Raw genomic sequence first — 22346 nt, forward strand, 5'->3', positions numbered from 1 at the left:
GCAGAGATTGGGCTGAGTGAGGTCGCAAGGGGCCCTTCCCTGAGGAGGCGACTTCAGAGCAGGGCAGCAGTCTGGGCAGTAGCTGGGGACCTTTATTGACCACATGGCCCTGGGTTGCTGGTGGGGCCCCTTAGCGTCCCCCTAGCAGCCTCCGCCGCAGTTCTTGGCCGAGCAGCTCCTGTTCCCTGCGGGCCCCCTGCAGCACACTCCGGTTCTCCTGGGCCCTCCTGATCAGGTAGGGGATCACCTCCTCCAGGGTGCCGTAGGGGATGGACTTATACACCGCATAGCCGGCCTGTCCTGGGGAAGAGGTTGGCAGTATGTGGGCTCCGGCTTGGGGAGAGGCTGCTCCAGGCCCCCTTGGGAACATGGCAGAATAGGGGAGTTTGACAAAATTTCCCACTGGGAAAAAAAAACAACTAAAATTCATTACCACAAAATATTTTAGATCAATTTCATTACTCCAAAAAGAAAAATTTTTGTGGTGATGAATGCACAACAGTGTGATTATACTAAAAGCCATGTATTGTACACTTTGTATGGATTGTACAGTATGTGAATATATCTCAATAAAACTGCTTTTTAAAAAAACAAATTCCTAGAGCAATCATTTAAAAATACATGCTTAGGGAAGCAGATGTGGCTCAAGCAACTGAGCTCCTGCCTACCACATGGGAGGTCCCAGGTTCGGTTCACAATGTCCCTTAAAGAAGATGAGTGAGACAGCAAGCTGATGTGACAGGCTGGCACAGCAAGCTGATGCAACAAGAGACACAAGGAGGAAACAATAATGAGAGACATCACAAAGCAGGGAGCAGAGGTGGCTCAAGTGATTGGGCACCTCCCTCCCACATGAGAGGTCCCAGGTTCAGTTCCTGGTACCTCCTAAAAGGAAGATGAGCACACAATGCATAGACACAGCAAGTGCAAACAACGAGGGGGTGAGGAGAAATAAATAAAATAAATCTTTTTAAAAATATTTTAAAAAATAAAGGTACATGCTTAAAATTATTAAAATGCTTCCAAGAGAGTAAGGAATTCTTAATCCGAGAATTAAGAGAAAACAAGAACCAAGAAGCCACTTCTGTTCTGAAAGCCAAATTGAGCTGCCTTGGGGTGACTTCACAGAGTTTAGGGGTCCAGACAGCAGGCCCAAAGACTGACCAGTGTGAGAGCTGTAAAGGGAACTTTTCCCCTGCCCCCAGAGTAAAGGGTTAACAAGAAGTCAACCCTCCAGCCTTCCCCCACTCCCAGGGAATGGCCTTGGCAACAATCAGAGCAGGGAAGAAAACAGAAACATCCACCCCTGAGAGGCTGTAGCAATGGGTTAGCCTCTTCACAGACTGGCAGCCCAAATCTGCCTTGGTGGGATACCTCAAGAAACCATAAAGCTTTGAATTTAGGGTAGAGTGGTTTTGCACCCCTTGGTACCTGGCAGGGGAAAACATAAATCCTCTAGTCTCAGTCTGGGAACAGCCCGGTAAAGATAATGAAGCGAGCAGAAAACAAGACACCAGGATGTAGAACCAACCAAGAGCCAGCAGCAGAGACGTAGACCTGCAAGGCCTTCAGGTGTTGGAATAGCACGTCTGTCTGGAAGGGCGTGGGGGTCTGGCCAGCTGCAGGGATCTGGCTGGCGGGAATGAGGCCTGGGATGAACAGTCATTCACATACCTAGTGCCAGGGAGACGTGGTCACACATGCCCAGAAGTTGCCCAAAACAGACAGGTCCATCCAGAGGAATGCCCAGCTCCCACATGCTAGAGAAAAGGACACATTCTCAGCCCAGACAGGGCTGGACTCGGAGGGAAAGTCCACCACTGCACACCCATAGGCTTGTTCCACTTATTCACACATGGAAATAGCTGCAAACTCAACAATAAGTCACCACAGCTGCGAGACCCTCGAGGGCCCCCAGGGGGTCTCAGTCCCTTCCCTGGAGTTCTCAGACCTCCCATGCCCCAGTAAATAAGGGGTGATGCCTTGTCCACACGGCGCCTGGAGCAGCCGGGGTTAAATATTTTGAATACCCCCTCTGCCCAGCTCCTGTGAAGCCACCGATGCCACACCATTCCTCCCCTCGTCCTCCTCCCACCCCCTCTGCCCATGCTCAGCATGAGGGTGAGGGAGAGGACAGCCAGGGGCCTTCCTCTGGGGCTCACCACCCCAGCCCCACTCGTACCGCTTGGTTGCCTGGCGAACAGAGTCCTCATTGTGGGAAGCCACCATGAGCTGGCACAGGGGGCCCCGGCGGGACACGTGGGTCAGCATCAGTTCCAGGCAGCGGCTGTAACTGCAGGGACAGGCTCGGTTCGGCTGTGGCACCTGGCGAGGGCCAGGCCCCAGGGAATGGGATTCCTGTCCTCCCCTGGGGAGGTGGGTGCAGTTAAGGCAGGGTCTCTGGAATCAGAAAGTATCCTCATGACACCTGCGCCAGCTGCAAGTGGCATCCCTTCCCTGGGCCATTTTCCTCTTCCGTAACAATGTGACTTCACTACCAGCACAGTGCTGAAGATGGCGTGAGATGAGGGTGTGGGAAGCCCTTGGCCTGATGGCAATCTCACAGTAAAAGGCCACATCACGTGCACAAGATGGCACTTTCCTGGGGTTAGTCACTGCAGCATTGTTTACAGAAACAACCCACATGTCCAGAAGCGCGGTGAAGGAACTGAGCCCAGGAGAACAGTGTAAAAACAATGGGAAGCGGACTTGTCCCAGTGGTTAGGGCGTCCGTCTACCACATGGGAGGTCCGCGGTTCAAACCCCGGGCCTCCTTGACCCGTGTGGAGCTGGCCCATGCGCAGTGCTGATGCACGCAAGGAGTGCCCTGCCAGGCAGGGGTGTCCCTGCGTAGGGGAGCCCCACGTGCAGGGGGTGCGACCCCATAAGGGGAGCCACCCAGCGTGAAGGAAAGTGCAGCCTGCCCAGGAATGGTGCCGCCCACACGGAGAGCTGACACAACAAGATGACACAACAAAAAGAGACACAGATTCCCGTGCCACTGACAACAACAGAAGTGGACAAAGAAGATGCAGCAAATAGACACAGAGAACAGACAACTGGGGGCGGGGGGGAAGGGGAGAGAAATAAATAAAAAATAAATCTTAAAACAAAAACAAAAAATGAATGAGGACACGGTCTGGGCAGTAAGATGGAGAGGTCCACAGACTGGCAAATGCTTTGAGCTTGCCACTGACAACAGAAGTGGACAAAGAAGATGCAGCAAATAGACACAGAGAACAGACAACTGGGGGTGGGGGAAGGGGAGAGAAATAAATAAAAAAGAAATCTTAAAACAAAAACAAAAAATGAATGAGGACACGGTCTGGGCAGTAAGATGGAGAGGTCCACAGGCTGGCAAATGCTTTGAGCTTGCCGCAGCCAAGGACATGGCAGACTTCTCCGCTGCCGGTTTTTCTCCTCTGCCCCCCAAATCTGGTCTCTGCCCTGCTTGACCTCTCAGGAACTGACTTAAGTCCCACACACCCAAGGAGTCAGGGGCAGATCAGACGCAGGAGGAGAGAGAGGGCCCAGGGGATTTGCCCCCGAGCCCCCTTCCCTGCTCATTCACAGCTCCTGCCAGGTGTCCCTCGGCCTCAGCTTCAACCCTCCCCCTCTTATGAGTTCTGAGGTGCCCCAACATTCCCTGAGAATTCCCCTAACCTTGCCCACCTTCTATAAATTGCCCCTTCATTCATTTTCCTTTAGTTATACCCCATGGAATCCTTTCCTCTGGACCCTGCCTGACACGTATACATTCACTCCTCAAATCCTCAGATCAACCCTGTGAGGTGGTGGCTGTTTTCACTACCCTTGTTTTACAGAGGGGAAGACTGAAGCTGAGGGAGGTTAAGGCAATCTCTTGTCTAGACGTGGCCAAGCTGGGATTTGATCCCAAGCTGTCCAGTGGTGTTCCAAAGTCTGGATTCATGACCACGCTACTTGGCTGCCTTTAAGATGTGCAGTGGAGTGGGAAAGCAAGGCGCAGAGCAATGTGTAGGCATGATGCTTTTTGTGCCAAAATAAAAGGGGGGAGGGATAAGAAAATATCATGTTTGCTTGCATGTGCATAAAGACATTCAGGAAACACATGTGAGAACCTAGCACAGGTGGTTACCTGTGGGAAGGGGTCAGGGAGCCTCTGTGACTAGATGGTGATGGAGTGGGGAGTGAAATATGTCAGTGTGTTCATTTCCATATCGTTTTTATTTTTGAATCAAGTGAATTTACTGTTTATTCAAAATCTGTATGAAAAAACTAATAGTACCACGATGAAAAGGGTGTGGAGAAATTGGGACCCTCGTGCATTGCTAGTGGGAATGTAAAACAGTATAGCTGCTGTTTGGCAGTTCCTCAGAAAGTTAAACATAGAGCTGCCATGTGACCCAGCAATTCCACTCCTAGGTATATACCCAAGAGACTTGAAAGTGTGTGTGTGTGTGTGTGTGTGTATGCAATGGACTATTATTCAGTCATGAAAAGGAATGAAGTACTGATACATGCTACAGCAGGGAAAACCTTGTGCTAAGTGAAAGAAGCCAGACACCAAAGACCACATATTGTATGATTCTGTGCATATGAAATGTCCAGAAGAGGCAAATCCCTAGAGACAGAAAGTGGCTGAGTGGTTGCTGGGGCAGGGGTGAGGAAAGGGGAATGAGTGCTAAAGGATATAGGCTTTCTTTCTGGGGTGATGGAAATGATCTGGAATTAGATAGTGGTGATAGTTGCACAGCTTTGTTGTTATGCTAAAAAGCACTGAATTATATACTTTAAAATCATGAATTTTAGGGTATGCAAATTACAGCTCAGTTTAAAAATGTAATGGTACCAATTATTAAGCCAGTGGGACAGGAATGTGCTTAGGCACTCACAGGCCTCGGAGGCAAGCCTGGGTTCTGGTCAAGGCTTGGTTGTGTGCAGGTAAACGTGAGTAAGTGTGGGGGGTCGCGGAGGAGAAGCCCCGCCCCCCCAGCAGCTCCCTGTAAGTAACAAGGAAAGGTGAGGGAGTGAGTCTGCAGCTGGCTGGGGGAAGAGGAAGCGCAAAGGCCATGGGGGGCGTCTAGGAGGCCAATGTGGCTGGAGGAAGCGAGTGAGCGGAAAAGTGGGAGGAGTTAAGGCTGGAGAGGTGCCGCCGGGCACAGGTCACGTGGGAGCTTGCGGGCGCCTTGACGGGTGCGGCCTTATAGAGAATGAGATGGGAGCCCGGGAAGGGTTCTGACCAAGGGGGCTGCGGTTTGCCTGAGGCCTTGAGAGACTGCTTCTGGCTGAGGTGCGGGCAGGAGGCGAAGGAGGGGGCGGGGGCGAGGAGGCGCTGCCGGATGGTCTGGGGGGCAGTGATGGCGTTTGGGGCCCGGGAGAGGGAGGCTCAGCACCAGCCCGCCGGGCTCGGGCCCTGGTTCCGCGTCAGAGGCTGTGCCCGTTCCCGCAGCCCCGGCCTGGCCCAGGCCTACCTCCGGCTGGTGGCCTCGTAGTCAGGCTGCGTGGGGTCCTCGGTGCCCTGGAGCCGGGCCCCCTTTCTCTCCTTGTCCAGATACGCCCCTCGTACCAACTTGACCCCGAAGGCCAGGCCAGCCCGGCCGGCGGCCTCAGCGTCCCGCGTCAGGCGCTCGTGTGTGTCCTGCAGGGGGCGGGCAGGTCGGGGCGCAGAGCCCGGGGGGGCCCCCGCCCGCAGCCCCCGGGGCCCCGCCCGCAGCCCCCGGGGCCCCGCCCGCAGCCCCCCGGGGCCCCCGCCCGCAGCCCCCCGGGGCGCCGCGCACCTTCAGGTAGGCCTGGTAAGTGTTCCACACCCAGGGCCCGCCCTCGCTGGCGCGGTTCCAGCGCGCGGCCAGGGCAGCCACCAGCAGAGAGAGCGCGGGGTTCAGCGAGGTGTACTCGGCGTCCACCAGGAGCCTCACGTGCCGGGCCCGCGCATGCTGTGGGCCGGGGAGACCCCGTCAGCGTCCCAGGGCCCAGCCGGGCGGGGAGCCAGCCGCGGCCGCGGGCGTTACCTGGACCACGCGGTGCAGGCGGCGCAGGGAGGCCTGCAGATGCCTGTTCTGTTCGGCGCTGAGGCAGGAGACCTGGACGTCCTGTGAAAGGGCAGGGGAGGCAAGGGGGGCTCAGGGCTACTCGAGCCTACCTAAGTCTCCAGTCCCCCGCCATCAGGCAGAGGGAAAGAGTTTAGTAATGGTCAGAAAGATAGAAAGTAGCAAGAACAGGGAGATAACTATCTGGGGTCATGAGTTCACATCCTGACTCTGCTGCTTACTGTGTGACCTTGAACAAGACATATGACCTCTCTGGACCTCGAGCTTCCTCCTCTGTAAAGTAGAGATGATAATTGCACCTATCAAATGGGTTAATATGTAAGGGACCTGGACGTGGAAGGCTGGGACAGTGTCAGCACATAATAAGCACTCAGTACAAGCCCTCGTTATTATAATTAACAGATGACTTCACATATCCTCTCATTTAATCTTCATGATGATCCTAGCAGATAGGGGTTATTCCAAGTCCCATTTCCAGTGAGGAGACTGAAGCTTGGACAGCTGAAGTGACTTGGAATGAATGCATGTCAAGGGCTTAGAGCAGTGGCTGGCTCAGAGGGCCATGGGGTGTGACCTTCTTCCAGGATCTCAGCTTCCTCAGGGAATGCCAAAGTCCTCATGGCGGCCCACAAGGCCCCACCTGCTCTGGCCCCTGGATTTTTCTGCCCATCCCCTCCCGCTTGACCCCTGGCTCCTTTGCTACAGCCACACTGGCCTCTCTGCTATTCCTTGAACATGCAGATGCTTCTGCCCTTCAGGGCCTTTGCTCTGGCTGTTCCTTATGCCTGGAACACTCTTCCCCACACATCCACTTGACATGTTCCCACTCCTCCTTCAAGTCTTTGTTCCAAGGTCACCTTCTCAATGAGGTTCTCCCTGTAGAAATTTGCAGCCCGGTATCCAGAGCCTGTTTCCCTACATTTCCCTTATCAACACTTAATATGTTAAGCTAACAAGGAAGTGCCTTGGGGGCCCAGGTTCTCTTAGTCTTGGTCCTTGTTGCCTCCTTTTGATCCAGTACAGTTCCTGGCACATGATGGATGTTTAATAAACATTTGGGGAATTGATACATTTGTGATGTGGGGATAATAATCATCCCTAACTCACAGTCTGGCTCTGAGAACTCAAAAGGGTTCATGTGAGCTGCTGGTGACTCACAGGACTCCAGCTGGGTTTGAAGAAACTGGGATGTTAAAGAAAGAGGAACAGGTGGAGCCTCAAGCTTTATTATACTCAGTAGGGTCCAGGTGGGTGACATTGACCTAGGCCTGCTAATGGAACCCCATCCTGGGCGGGTTGGCCTGGATGTGGCAAACGTCCCCATCTTGGGGACTGGGGGAGGGGGATTTCTCTCCAGGAGGTAGGAAGAGCTGGGGGCAACTGCTCAATCACCTCTTCTTCAATCGGAGAATTCTGTCCCCTGGCTCCCACGTAGTCTTAGGGGAGACCCCCTGTTCACTGGGAAGGCAGAAGCCAGCCTCTGCCAGAGCCTCTACATCTGCCTTAATCCTCAAGACCACACTGGGAACAAGTCACTGTCAGTGTCCCCTCCTAAGTAAACTAAAGCTCATAAAGAGGGGAAACTTTATACTCCAAAATCAAGCCTCGGAAGCACTGACACCTTCTTCTCCTCATTCTGTAACACATTTTAAAAATTTTAAATTAGCTTCCAGTAGACTAAGATGGCAGCAAAAGACACTCCAGGGTACATCCCCCTACAGAGCCATGTTCGTCAAAAGTCCAGAAAACAGGGAAGCGGATGTGGCTCAAGCAGTTGGGTGCTCACCTACCACATGGGAGGTCCCGGGTTCGGTTCCCAGGGCTTCCTAAAAGAGACGAGCAAGCTGACGCAAGAGGCCAGCATGATGAGCTGATGCAACGAGATGATATGAGGAGACACAACAAGCAGGGAGTGGATGTGGCTCAAGTGATTGCTTGTCTCCCTCCCACATGGGAGATCCTGGGTTCGGTTCCCAGTGCCTCCTAAGAAGAAGATGAGCAGACACAGAGTACACAACAAACAGATACAGAGGGGAGACAGAATGAGCACCAACAATGATGGGGGGCGGTGATAAATAAAATAAAAAATTATTCTTAGGAAAAAAACCCTCTAGAAAATAGTTAAAATGTTTCAGTAACTGGGCAAGAGCCAAATTAAAAAAACACAGCTTGAGAAGTGGTAGGAGAAGCTCCTGGTCCCTTGCTGGTCCTTCCTCCACTCCCTCCCCAATGATGGATCCCTGTTCCTAATTCCAGAAGGAGCAGAGTAACCTCTATGCCCGTCTAGGTGCTGGTATGCCAGTGCCAGCCTATGTGGTGGAAGACTGAAAGATTGATCCAGGAAACTCCTCTAGGATTCACCTTCTCAAACCTCGCCATGAAGGCAGAAGCAGTTTGCAGGCAGCTAAAGGAATGTAAAAAACAATGAAGTCGAAGCAGTACTTGCTTTAAGTCAGATAACAGAGCACCTAGAAGGGGGAGAGAGTCTATTTCCTAGGAGTAGAGGGGATGTTTGAATTCCTGTAAATGGGGGACTTCCTGAAGCCATGAGTAAGCACAAACTTAGGACAAGAGGCAGGCTCAGGAAGACAGAGAGGTCCTTGCACTTTGCATTCACCTCTGCTGATCTTTTTACAGAAGAACTAAACTCTGAAAGACAGCACCAGTCAAATTGACAGTCGATTTGCAAAAATTATGGTTTGTTTTTGTTAGCTCTTGGTACTTAAGGAAATCTCTCTCATATCACTGGATACAAAATTAAGGAACAGACAGCTCAGGCACTAAATCCCAGAGTTAATACTTTAAAATATTAAAATGTGGAGTATGCCACAAAAGGTTACAAGACAAACAAAGAAACAGGAAATGATGGCCCATTCAAAGGAATAAGATAAAAATCCAGAAACCATCAGTGAAGACCAGGTTTGCACATACCAAACAAAGAATTTTTAAAAATGATCTTCAGGATGCTCAAGGAGATAAAAGAAAACATGGAAAGAAAACTAAAAGATATTAGGAGGAAAGCAGACTTGGCCCAGTGTATAGGGCATCAGCCTACCACATGGGAGGTCCGCGGTTCAAACCCCGGGCCTCCTTGACCCATGTGGAGCTGACCCACGCGCAGTGCTGATGCGCGCAAGGAGTGCCCTGCCACGCAGGGGTGTCCCCTGCATAGGGGAGCCCCACGCGCAATGAGTGTGCCCCGTAAGGAGAGCTGCCCAGTGTGAAAGAAAGTGCAGCCTGCTCAGGAATGGTGCCGCATACACGGAGAGCTGACACAGCAAGATGACGCAACAACAAAAAAAAGAAACACAGATTCCCAGTGCCACTGATAAGGACAGAAGTGGTCACAGAAGAACACACAGTGAATGGACACAGAGAACAGACAACTGGGGGGGGGGGGCGGGGAATGGGAGAGAAATAAATTTAAAAAAATAAAGTAACCCTAAGTGTGGCATTGAAGCCCTTCAGTGTCTACTTAAAAAAAAAAAGGAACCAAACAGAAATAGTGGAATTGAAGACCACAATAACTGAAATTAAAAATTCTCTGGAGAATTTGGCTCAACTGATAGAGCATCTGCCTACCACATGAGAGGTCCAGTGTTCAAACCCAGGGCCTCCTGATCCATGTGGTGAGCTGGCCCATGCTCAGTGCTGATGCGCACAAGGAGTGCCATGCCACGCAGGGGTGTCCTCCTCATAAGGGAGCCCCACATGCAAGGAGTCCACCCCGTTAGGAGAGCTGCCCCATGCGAAAAAAGTGCAATCTGCCCAGGAGTGGCACCGCACACACGGAGAGCTGATGCAGCAAGATGACGCAACAAAAAAGAGACACAGATTCCCAGTGCTGCTGACAAGAATACAAGCGGACACAGAAGAACACACAGCGAATGGACACAGAGAGCAGACAATGGGGAGGGGGTATGGGGGAGGGAGAGAAGGGGAGAGAAATAAATAAAAAATAAATCTTTAAAAAAAATTCTCTGGAGGGTTTCAACTTCAGATTGGAGCCAGCAGAAGAAAGAATTAGTGAGCTCAAAGACAAGACAACTTAAATTATTCAGGTTGAGGAACAGAAAGAAAAAAGAATGGGAAAAACATAAAAGCAAACAGAGCCTAAGAGAACTGTGGGACAACAAGTGTGCCAATACATGCATTATGGGAGTCCCAGAAGGGGATGAAAGAGAGAAAGAGGCAAAGAAATAATAGCAGAAAACTTCCTGAATTTAACTAAAGACATGAATATGTACATATAACAAGCTAAATAAACTCAAAACTGGACTAGTCAAAAAGAACTGTGCCCAGGCACATGGTAGTCAAATGCCAAGGACAAGGAGAGCATTCTGAAAGCTGTAAGAGATAAGCAATGTGTTATTTACAAGGGAGTCTCCATAAGATTACATGCTGATTTCTCATCAGAAACCGTGGAAGGAAGAAGGCAGCGGGATGAAATATTTAAAATGCTGAAAGAAAACAATTGCCAACAAAGAATTTTGTATCCAACAAGAATGTCTTTCAAAACTGAGGGAGAGATTAAGACATTACCAGATAAACACAGGATGAAAATAACTAAAATCAGAAATGAAAGGAGAGGATATTACTATTGACACCCTGTATTAGTCAGCCAAAGGGGTGCTGATGCAAAATACCAGAATCTGGTTGGTTTTTATAAAGGGTATTCATTTGGGGTAGGAGCTTACAGATACCAGGCCATAAAGCATAAGTTACTTTCCTTACCGAAGTCTATTTGGAGCAAGATGGCTGCTGACATGTGTGAGGGTTCCGCCTTCCTGGATTCCTACATTCCTGGGGCTTGCTTTTCTCTGGGTTCACGGTTCCTTCCTTCCTGGTGCTAGCTTCTCTTTCCTCTGTGTGCTGACTTCCTGGGGCTCCAGCTTAAGTCTTCAGCATCAAACTCCAACATCAAAACTCCAACATCAGAAAACCCCCAATTCTGTTCTTTGCCCTAATCATAACTCAATCATGCCCAGGTACAGATCAGATTACAAACATAATCCAGTATTTCCTTTTGGAATTCATCAATAATATTAAACTGCTACACCCCCTGAAAATAAAAAGGATTATAAAAGGATACAGTGAACATCTGTATGCCAACAAATTAGAAAACCTAGGTGAAATGTACAAATTCCTAGAAACACACAAACTACCTACACTGACTCAAGAAAAAATAGATAATGTCAACAGACCAATAACAACTAAAGACATTGAATTAGTGTGGCAGCTTGAGATTATTTATGAATCACCCCAAAAAAGATTGTTTTTAAACTGGGTCTGTTCCTTTGGGTGTGATACTCTTTGATTGAATTAAATTCAAAGGTTTTGAGTTTACTTGATAAAATCAATTTAGGGCTTTTGATTCAACAACATCAGTAAGGCATAACTCAGGTTAAATCCCCACTCCTTGGAGGGCCTATATAAATGGTCCTCCCATGTGACAGAAAGGAGAAGGCTCAAACAGCTAAAGCTCTGGGAAGAGTAGAGAGCTGAGCTATTTGCCTGATAGTTTTCAGCTGAGCAGCTGAGCAGCTGAGCAAGCCTGGAAAGAAACAAGCCCTATGCCAGACTGATAGAGGAAGCCCTGAGAGACAAGCTCTATGCCAGCCTACAGCTGAGATGGGAAGAAGCTGGGCTCAAGAAGCCTTAAGAGGAAGAAGGAAGGAGAGCCCAGGCAGAGATCGCCCACCATCTTGCTTCAGCACGTAGCAGCTGACTTTGGTGAGAAAGTACCTCTTACGGTACCTTGAGTTGGATTCTTTAGGACCTTGTAACTGTAAGCTTTTACCCCAAATAAATACCCTTTATAAAAGCCAACCGATTTCTGGTACTTTGCATCAACACCCTGTTGATGACTAATACAATTAGTAATCACTTTGGCTAGCTAATACAATTAGTAATCAAAAACCTCCCAACAAAAAAGCCCAGAACCAGAAGGCTTCACTGGTGAGTTTTACCAAACATTCCAAGAAGAATTAACAGCAATCCTGCTCAAACTCTTCCAAAAAATTAAAGGGGAGGGAACACTCCCTAACTCATTCTATGAGGCCAACATTACTCTATTACCAAAACCAGATAAAGATACCAAAAGAAAAGAACATTCCATATAAATATTTCTTGTGAATATAGATGCAAATATCCTCAACAAAATACTAGCAAAGTCCAACAGTATATTAAAAGAAGTATATACCATGATCAAGTGGGAATTAGCCTAGTTCTGTAAGAATGGTTCAACATAAGGAAATCACATTAATGAATGAAAGATAAAAACCACAAGGTCATCTCAATTGACACAGAAAAGGCATTTGACAAAATCCAGCACCTTTCTCATTAAAAAAAAAAAAACTTAGAAAACTAGAAACAGAAGGAAATGTCCTCAATATGGTATAAAGTAGACATATAACCCACAGCTAACATCACACTCAATAGTGAAAGACTAAAAGCTTTCTAAGATCAGAAACAAGATAAAGCTTTCATCTTGGTTGCTGACCTGCCATCCAGATTGAGAAAGACCCGGAAATTCCGGGGCCATGTGAGCCATTGCCACAGCCGTGCTGACAAACACCAGAGGCCGGCGTAATGCTGGTGGCACGCATCACCACAGGATCAGCTTCGACAGATATCACCCAGGTTATTTCGGGAAGGTTGGTGTGAGACATTATCACTTGAAGAGGAATCAGAGCTTCTGTCCAACTGTGAACCTTGATAAACTGTGGACCTTGGTCAGTGAACAGACACAGGTAAATGCTGCCAAAAACAAGACTAGAGCTGCTCCCATCATTGATGGGGTGCGATCAGGTTACTACAAAGTTCCGGGGAAGGGAAAGCTTCCAAAACAGCCTGTCATCGTGAAGGCCAAATTCTTCAGCAGAAGAGCTGAGGAGAAGATTAAGGGTGTGGGGGGAGCCTGTGTCCTGGTGGCTTGAAGCCTTATGGAGGGAGGTTCATTAAATACTAACGTGCTTTTCAAAAAAAAAAAGAAAAGAAAAGAAACAAGATAAAGATGCACCCTGTCGGCAATTGACAGGGAACCTCTCTCCCCATCAGACGTCTCCAGGATCGAATCCTGGTGAATCCTAGAGGACAGAAAATGAGAAGAGAAGACAACACAGACAGCAAAAACAGCAGAGTAGGAGGAGGAGAAGGGGGGATAATAAGTTAAAAAAAAAAAAAAGATGCCCACTGTCACCACTATTATTCTACCTTACACTGGAAGTTCTACCCTGAGCAATTAGCAAGAAAAAGAGAAAGAACTAAAAAGCATCCAAATTGGAGAGGAAGCAATGAAACTTTTCCTGTTTGCAGGTGACATGATCCTATATGTAGAAAACCCTGAAAAATCCACAATAAAGCTACAAGAACTAAAAAATTCATCAAAGTGTTGGGATACAAGATCGACATGCAAAAATCAGTAGTGTTTTTATACACTAGTAATGAGCAATCTGAATAAGAAATCAAGAAAAATAATTCCGTACACAATAGCAACTAAAAGAATAAAATACCTAGGAACAAATTTAACCAGTGGTGTAAAGGACTTATATATGGAATACTAAAAATCATTATGCAAAAAAATCAAAGCCGACCTAATAAATGGAAGGACATTCCATGTTCATGAATTGGAAGACTAAATATTGTTAAGATGTCAATTCTATCTAAAGTAATTTGCAGATTCAACACAATCCCAGTCATAATTCCAACAACCTTCTCTGCAGAATTGGGAAAGCCAATTGTCAAGTTTATATGGAGGGTTAACAGGCCCCAAGTAGCCAAAAACATATTGAAAAAGAAGAATGAAGTTAGAGCTTATTACAAGCTACAGTAATCAAAACAGCTTGATATTAGCACAAGGAAAAATATATAAGCCAATGGAATCAAATTGAAAGTTCAGAAATAAGCCCTCACATCTAAGGCCAATTGATTTTTGACAAGGGTGGCAAGTCCACTGAATTGGGAAGGAACAGTCTTTTCAGCAAATGGTGCTGGGAAAACTGGATAACCGTATGTGAAAAATGAAGGAGGACCCCTACCTCATACCATATACAAAAATTGACTCAAAATAGACCTAAATATAAGAACCAAACTATAAAATTCCTAGACAGAAACATCAGGAAGCATCTCAGGACCTTGTTTTTTGTTTCATTTTTTAAAGATTTATTTTTAATTTATTTCTCTCCCCTTCCCCTCCCCCCAGTTGTCTGTTCTCTGTGTCCATTTGCTGTGTGTTCTTCTGTACCTTGTCAGCGGCACCAGGAATCTGTGTCTCTTTTTGCTGTGTCAGCTCTCTGTGTGTGCGGCCCCACTCCTGGGCAGGCTGAACTTTTTTTCACATGGGGCAGCTCTCCTTACGGGGCGCACTCCTTGCATGTGGGGCTCCCCTATGCAGGGGACACCCCTATGTGGCACGGCACTCCTTGCGTGCATCAGCACTGCACATGGACCAGCTTCACCACACGGGTCAGGAGGCCCGGGGTTTGAACCTTGGACCTCCCATGTGGTAGGCTGATGCCCTATCCATTGAACCAAATCCGCTTCCCAGGACCCTGTATTAAGCAATGGTTTCTTAGACTTTACACCAAAAGCATGAACAACAAAAGAAAAAAGATAAATGGGACCTCATCAAAATTAAAAACCTTTGTGCATCAAAGGACGTCATCATGGAAGTAAAAAGACAACCTATAGAATGGAAGAAAAGATTTGGAAATCACATATCCTGTAAGGGTTTAATGTCTAGAATATATAAATAAATCTTACAACTCAACAGAAAAAGACAAACCCAATTTTAAAAATGAGCTAAATACTTGAATAGACATTTCTCCAAAGAAAATATAAAAATGGCCAAAAACATTTGAAAAGCACACAACATCATTAGGTTTTAGGGAAATGCAAATCAAAATCACAACAAGATACAATTTCATACCCACTAGCATGGCTACTATTTTTTTAAATGGAAGAAAAGTGTTGGAGAGGATGTGGAGAACTAGGAATATTCATTCATTTTTTAAAATGTAAAATAGCGCAGTCACTGTGGAAAACACTTTGGCAGTTCCTCAGGAAGTTAAGTATAGAACTACCATGTGGGCGGCGGACTGGGCCCAGTGGTTAGGGCGTCAGTCTACCACATGGGAGGTCCGCGGTTCAAAGCCCCGGGCCTCCTTGACCCGTGTGCAGCTGGCCCATGCACAGGGCTGATGCGCAGCTGGCCCGTGCACAGGGCTGATGCTCGCAAGGGTGTCCCCCACGTAGGGGAGACCCCGCACAAGGAGTGTGCCCTGTAAGGAGAGCCGCCCAGTGGGAAAGGAAGTGCAGCCTGCCCAGGAATAGTGCTGCACACACAGAGAGCTGACACAGCAAGATGACGCAACAAAAAGAAACACAGATTCCCGTGCCGCTGACAACAGAAGATGTAGCAAATAGACACAGAGAACAGACAACTGGGGCCGGGGGGAAGGGGAGAGAAATAAATAAATAAATCTTTAAAAAAAAATAGAACTACCATGTGAATTGCTACCCTAATCTACCCCAAAGAATTGAAAACAGGGCCTCAAACAGGTATTTGTACACTGATTTCATAATGATATTATTTACAATTGCCAAAATATGGAAACAGTCCAAGTGTCCACCAACAGATGAATGGATAAACAAAATGTGGCACATTCATACAATGGAATATTATGCAGCTATAAAAAGGACTGAAGTCCTGATACATGTGACAACAATGGATGACCCTTGCAGACATCATATTGAGCTAAATAAACCACACAGAAAGGTGAAAAACTGTATGATCTCACTGATATGAAATAATTAGAATAAGCAAGTTCATAGAGTCAGAACCTGGAATACAGATCTGCAGGAGCTGGGGAGAGGGTAGGGAATGGGGATTTAATGCTTAAATGGAGCAAGTTCTGTGTGGGATGATGGAAGGGTTTTGATAATGCTTGGTGGTGATGATAGCAAACACGGTGAATGTGATTGACACCACTGAACTGTGTATTTGAATGTCATTAAAAGGGAAATATTAGGTTTTATATATGTTACCAGAATAGGCTTCCCTTCAGAATAAAAAATAAAAAACATAGGACCATATCATACAGTGAACCCTAATGTAAACTGTGGACTATAAAGTACAATTATAATAATATTCTTTCATCAATTGTAACAAAGGTACCACACCAAAAGTGTTAATAGTAAGGGGGGTATATGGGAACTCCGTATTTTCTGCATGATTTTACTATATGCCTGCAACTTCTTTAAAAAAGAAATTATTTAAAAACTTAAAAATTATCAAGCTTGGAGGAGGAAACATTAGCATGTCCACCACAGCTTAGTCTCCAGATTCAGAGCCCCCCCCCCTACTAATTCCTGGCTGAGAAGCAGCAATTAGAAACAATGTGTTATCTGCACAGAGAAACATGAATGTATCTTAAAATCAGAGTAGTCAGTGGAAAATGTAAGAAACGAAATGAGATAAGTAAGTATGGCAGGTTGATTTATGTACCCCAGAGGGGAAAAACCAAACCATGTTCTTAATTGTAATCCCTTTCCTGTGAGTGTGAATCCATTTAAACAGGACTTTTTGAAGATGTTAGTTTAAGTGGCCACGTGGATCAGAATGGATCTTAATCCTGTTATTGGGAGCCTGATAAAGAGAAAGCCGTGGGAAGGAGCCAGGAGCAGGAAGACAGCAATCAAGTGAACCAGAAGAGAAAAGAGAAGACCTCATTGTGGTAGTTTGAGGCTTTTGTGGACCCCAGAAAATTATGTTCAGAGTTGGTCCGTTCCTGTGGGTGTGGACCTATTTAGATGGGAAATTTGGTTTAATTACTTCAGTGGAGGGCCTTTGACTGGATTACTTCAGCGAGGCAAGGACCTAGGATGGGTTTTGGTCCTCTTGCTGGAGTCCTTTATAAATGGGATTAATGTGGAGAGGAAAAGCCATAGAGACAGAGAGAAAGTCCTGGAAGTCGGAAGCTGAAATCAAACAGAACACAGGAGCTGGGAGAGAAAACCAGAAGGAGCCAAATGATGCTCTGATTTGGACATTTCACTGCCAGGTGCCTGCCCATCCAAGAGAAGAGTCCAGGACTGCCCACAGATTTTCAGGGAGAAAAGCATCGTTTGATGAAGCCTTGATTTGGACATTCTCACGGCCTCAGAACTGTAAGTTTATAAGTTAATAAATCCCCATTGTAAAAGCCAACCCACTTCTGGTCTATTGCCTTGGCAGTCATTAGCAGACTAAAACAATCGCCATGTGACTTATGGCAGGAATACAGGACTAGGAGCTTGAAGGGTCACCAGCGTAAGAATGTTATGGACTTTGGGGAGAAAGCATCCCCTTGCTGATGCCTTGATTTTGAACTTCTCCTTGCTTTAAAACTGTGAGCCAGTAAATTTCCCTTGTTTGAGCCAACCCATTGTGTGTTATTTGTCACAGCAGCCTGACAACCAAGACAATAACATGCTATCTGTGTAAATTAAAAAAAAAAAAAAAAAAAAGACATGCCCCCTGCAGCAGTTTGGCATTGTTTATGAATTCCAAAAATAGTTATTGGATTATGTTTGTAGACTGGTCTGTTGAAAGTATCACTTTTAATTGATTAAATTATGATTAGGACTTTTATTAGGCCACGTCAATAGAGCATTGAGTCCCCATCCCTTGGTGGGTGGGACTCACAGATAAAAGACAAGACAAAAGACAGAGTTGGGAGTTTTGAGCTGGAGCCTGGGAGGTAAGCACACAGAGGAGCAGAGCTGCTAAGCCCAGAGAGAACTGAGTCCCAGGGAGAGAAACAGAGCTGGTTGCCTGATAGTCTACAGCTGGCCTTGTGGAAAAAGGCAAAGCCTAGAGAACCTCATAGTCTACAGCTGACCTTGTGGAGAAAACAGAAGAACTGAGCCCAGAAAGAAATGAGCCCCAGGAAGAGAAGAACCCAGGAAGTCTGAATCCTGGCAGCCATTGGCAGCCATCTTGCTCCAACACGTGGCAATAAACTTTAATGAGGGAAGTAACTTAAGCTTTATGGCCTGGTAATGGTAAGCTTCTACCCCAAATAAATGCCCTTTATAAAAACCAACCAATTTCTGGTATTTCGCTTCAGCACCCCTTTGGCTGACTAATACACCCCCCACCCAGGTTGACAGAAAAGGGACATGAAGGACCTTTTTGCAGTGATGGAAATATTCTATATGATCTTGTGCACTTATCAAAACTCATCAAAGGACACATTTATGAGTTGTGCATTTTTTATATGTAAATTTTACCTTTAAAGAGAAAAAGGAACTGCAAAGAATTCTTGAACTCTAATTGATGATTTGCATTCTGAGGCATTCCAATGTCTGCAACTTGCTTTTGAAATGCATCAAAAAAATAAAATAGATTGATGGATGGATAGAGGAATGGATCAATGGATAGATATGATTTAAAGCAAGTAGAGGGAAAACGGACTTGGCCCAGTGGTTAGGGCATCCGTCTACCACATGGGAGGTCCGCGGTTCAAACCCGGGGCCTCCTTGACCCGTGTGCAGCTGGCCCATGCGCAGTGCTGATGCGCGCAAGGAGTGCCCTGCCATGCAGGGATGTCCCTCGCGTAGGGGAGCCCCACGCGCAAGGAGTGTGCCCTGTAAGGAGAGCCGTCCAGCGTGAAAGAAAGTGCAGCCTGCCCAGGAATGGCGCCGCCCACACTTCCCGTGCAGCTGATGACAACAGAAGTGGACAAAGAAGGAGATTCAGCAAATAGACACAGAGAACAGACAACCGGGGGAGGGGGGGGGGGAATTAAATAAATAAATAAATCTTTAAAAATAAAATAAAATAAAGCAAGTAGAGTAATGATAATGGTAGAATCGAAGTGGCTAGTATATGAGTGTGCACTACACAATTTTTTCAACTTTTCTGTGTTTGAAATTTTTCATAATAAAATGTTGGAAAAATACGTCCCCCAAACAGTATGCACTTGGAAAAAAAAAAAAAAAAAAAAGAGTCACAATAGCCAAAAGCCACACATTACACAGGATGGAGCATCAGGTTGGGGGAGGCAGGGGGAGGAATAGAAATAGGATGTGGAATGAATGAACTAAAATCCCATCAGTTTAACCAGAACTCATGTCTAGCCAGCACCCACCAGGATGGCTGTGTTGATTGATAAAATACTGGTGTACTTTCTTCTGGTTGGTAAAGAACTGCTGTCCCCATCCCTTCCCTGCGTGCTCATGCCACCCTGGCCCCCTCTTTGAATGCCCAGATGACTTATTCCATCAGGGCCTTCCAGGGTCATGCCCCAAAGCTACAGTTGCATTTATTCTGATGGTTCTGAGTCTGGGAAATAGAGCTATTGAAATATTTTGAACACCCTGCCTGTAGGAACCTGCCAAGTCCAAGTTCACATTCAAGGGATCCTGCCTCCCCCCTCCTCTCACCATCCAGTGTCACTCTGGTGGGGTCCTTACCTGCCCAGAGTCCATGGCTTCTGCCAGCCTCTCAGGACTCAGCTCGGAGGAGGCCCGGGGCTCTCTGACCCACGAGGTTAGCGCCTTCTGAAATGGGGGTGGGGGGTGTGAGGGGAGCCTGGTGGCAGCCACAGCCTCCCGGGCGCTCGTCTTGCCCATCGCTTACACAGAGCCGAGTGCTGGCCAGCGCCGTCACCTTCAGCTGCATGAGGACGTGCCCGGCCGGGCCAGGGGTCTCCAGGAGGCCTCGCGACAGGTCCACGCACCGCAGCATGGCGTGGAGGTTCCCCTCGTACCAGGCCTCACTGCCCGGCAGCGGGCATCAGGGCCTGGCGCCGCAGACCCCCTCCTGCCGCCCTCCCTGGGCCCCAGCCCCCTGCTCACCTGGTCTTGGCAGCTGAGTCCGGCTCCTCCTCAGTGGGCACTGCCAGTAGGGGCCGGAGACCCAGCGCCTGCAGCTGCTCGACGCAGCCCCTCACCTCCTCCGTGGTCTCCCCCGCTACAAACTGCCCGTAGATGGACGCTCGGAGGAGGGCGCCCGAGATCCGGGAGCCCAGCAGTCGCTGAGACCAGGCCTGGAGCTGGGGTGACAGGGCGCACGGGCTCAGGGCCGGAACCCGGAGCGCGCCCGGGCCGGTCTTCAGGCCTGCTGCTCACCGCCAGCCCGTGCGTGACCAGAGGCGGCCAGGCGCACAGGCGCAGCACCAGCCAAGCCCGCGCCAGCTCTGCCGTGCCCTTGCGGTGGAAAGCCCCTCCATCGAAGCTCAGCGGCTGCCAGCCCCCCGCGGAGGGCCCAGCCCGGGAGCAAAGCGCTCGGCAGGCCCGGAGCATCGGGAATCCCTCGCGGCTTGCGCTCAGGTGGAGGGGCTCTGCAGGCGGCAGGTCCGCGGCTTCCCCTTGCCCAACTGGGGGACAGTGACTGATTAACTGGGCCATGGAAGGGAAAGGCAGGTTCTTAGAATTACTGTTCATTATCCTTGGGGGGCAGTTAATTATTAACTGGTGGGGACAGAGTTCAGAATAACGGGGACAGGAAAGGAAACCCATTAACAACTCCCAATAACCCTCAGCGTAACAGCTCCTACTTCACTTCAGTGGCCCCCATGAGCCTGCAGCCGCTAAGGGAGAGCATGGGCTCTGGACCGAGGGTCTCTGGGTTCACACACACTCTGGCTTTGTGATCTGGGCAAACTCTTTAACTTCCATGTGCTGCAATTGCTTCATCTGTAAGTGGGAAACAGTTGGTGTTCCTGAATAAACTTGAAAATGCACATAAACTGCTCCATGCTAAGGTACGGACTCTAAAGAACTTACACACAGACATCCAGAAACATGCCTGAGAGAATGGTCATCGCAGCACTTGTTGCCATTGCACAAAAGGGAAACCACTCAAATATCCATCTGGGCAATGAATAAATACCTTGAGGACTGTTCATACAATGGAATACTATACAGCAATGAAAAAGAATGAATGACTACTACCCGCAACCATATGCATGAACCTCATAATGTAATCGTGAGTGAAAGAAGGCAGACAACAAAGAGGACATACTGTATGATTCCATTTCATACATTTGAAAGCAGGGAGAATGAAACCACAATACATACATGAGTGGGGTGGTCAAACTATAAAAAGAAAAGAAAAAGAGGAGAGGAAAGGGGAGGGGAAGGGAGGGGAGGGGAGGAGAAAAACGATTATCACAAAAGTCAGAGAGGTTAAAGTCCTCCTCTGAGGGAGCTGGGAAAGGGCATATGGGGCTTCTACGTCCTTTTGCTTAATCTGGATTATGATTCACAGTTATTCATGCTACAAGTATTTTTTTAAACCACACATCTATGTTGTTTGTAATCCTGGGTATACAATACATAGGACAACAAAAGAAAAACAACAACAACAAAAAAACAGTATCAGTCTCATCCAGTGGGTTAGTGGACACAGTAAATACTTGCCGTGGTCGTTAAGCGCTGTGGATTACAGACTCACTGATGCCCAGCTCCATTAACAAATCCCATTCACGGATGTTAAAAAAAATGCTCATAACATAGTGAACCATGTGGCAGAAGATGGACTGGTTAATGGTATAAATGAGAGTGTTCTCTCGTGACCTATAACAAATGTACAGTACTAATACATGAGTGTTAATAACAGGGAGGTGTATGGGAAAATATACCATCTGTAAGCCATGGACCATAGCTAGTAGTAATAGTTTGATGATGTTCTTTCATAATCTGTAACAAAAGTTCCACAGCAATGCGAGGTGTTGGTGGAGGGGTGATGTATGAGAATTGCACACATTATGCATGATTGTTTTGTAAGTTCACAACTTCTCTAATAAAATATATATATATATACAAAAAACGAATGCTCAGAGAAGTGGAGGTACCTGCTCCAAGTCACACAGCCCGTTGGTGGCCAAGGGGGGATTTAACCCTCTGCTTCCCAGACCCTGTGATTTGAGATTTTAACCCCCCCATTCTGTGGCCTTTTCTTTAGTACACAATTCCTAGAGCAGAGTGGCAGAACCAGATTAGAAATGCTGCAAAGCTTGGGTCCTCTAACAGGCTTTTAACTTTTAAAAATTACATGCACATGTTCATATCAACAATCAGTATAAAAGAGGGCAGAGTGAAAAAGCAGTCTTTCTCCCACTCTTGATTTCAGATGTCCAAATCCCTTCTTTCTAAGACAACTGTAGATCCTTGCAGGGATTTTTATGAAAAGAAATGCCCCTATGTATCTCCTTTACTTTTTACACAGTTGAGAAAATACTACTTGTACTGTTTTGCTGTTTTGCACATTGCTTTATTTATTTATTTTTATTTCTCTCCCCTTCCCCCCCACCCTGTTGGACGCTCTCT

General features: G+C 47.4%; 1 protein-coding gene across 3 annotated transcripts; it reads right to left on the reverse strand.

Moving 5' to 3' along the window:
• Positions 1-70: 70 nt before the first annotated feature.
• Positions 71-20421, reverse strand: PRODH2 (proline dehydrogenase 2). 3 transcript variants are annotated; one of them, XM_058279266.2, is made up of 11 exons: positions 20145-20421; positions 19872-20068; positions 19654-19792; positions 19488-19574; positions 5991-6071; positions 5760-5915; positions 5454-5620; positions 2183-2293; positions 1675-1760; positions 669-756; positions 71-300 (listed from the first exon to the last, which is right to left on the reverse strand). In XM_058279266.2, exons 1-11 carry the CDS (start codon positions 20316-20318, stop codon positions 276-278), a joined length of 1311 nt encoding a protein of 436 aa, XP_058135249.1. In that variant the 5' UTR covers positions 20319-20421; the 3' UTR covers positions 71-275. The 3 variants fall into 3 exon arrangements, with proteins under 3 accessions (XP_058135249.1, XP_071065337.1, XP_004464956.1); XM_071209236.1 differs by lacking the exon at positions 669-756 and having other exon boundaries at positions 71-359; XM_004464899.3 differs by lacking the exon at positions 669-756 and having other exon boundaries at positions 20145-20416.
• Positions 20422-22346: the final 1925 nt, after the last annotated feature.

The sequence above is a fragment of the Dasypus novemcinctus genome, chromosome 18, assembly GCF_030445035.2.
Source record: "Dasypus novemcinctus isolate mDasNov1 chromosome 18, mDasNov1.1.hap2, whole genome shotgun sequence".
Classification (NCBI taxonomy): domain Eukaryota; kingdom Metazoa; phylum Chordata; class Mammalia; order Cingulata; family Dasypodidae; genus Dasypus; species Dasypus novemcinctus.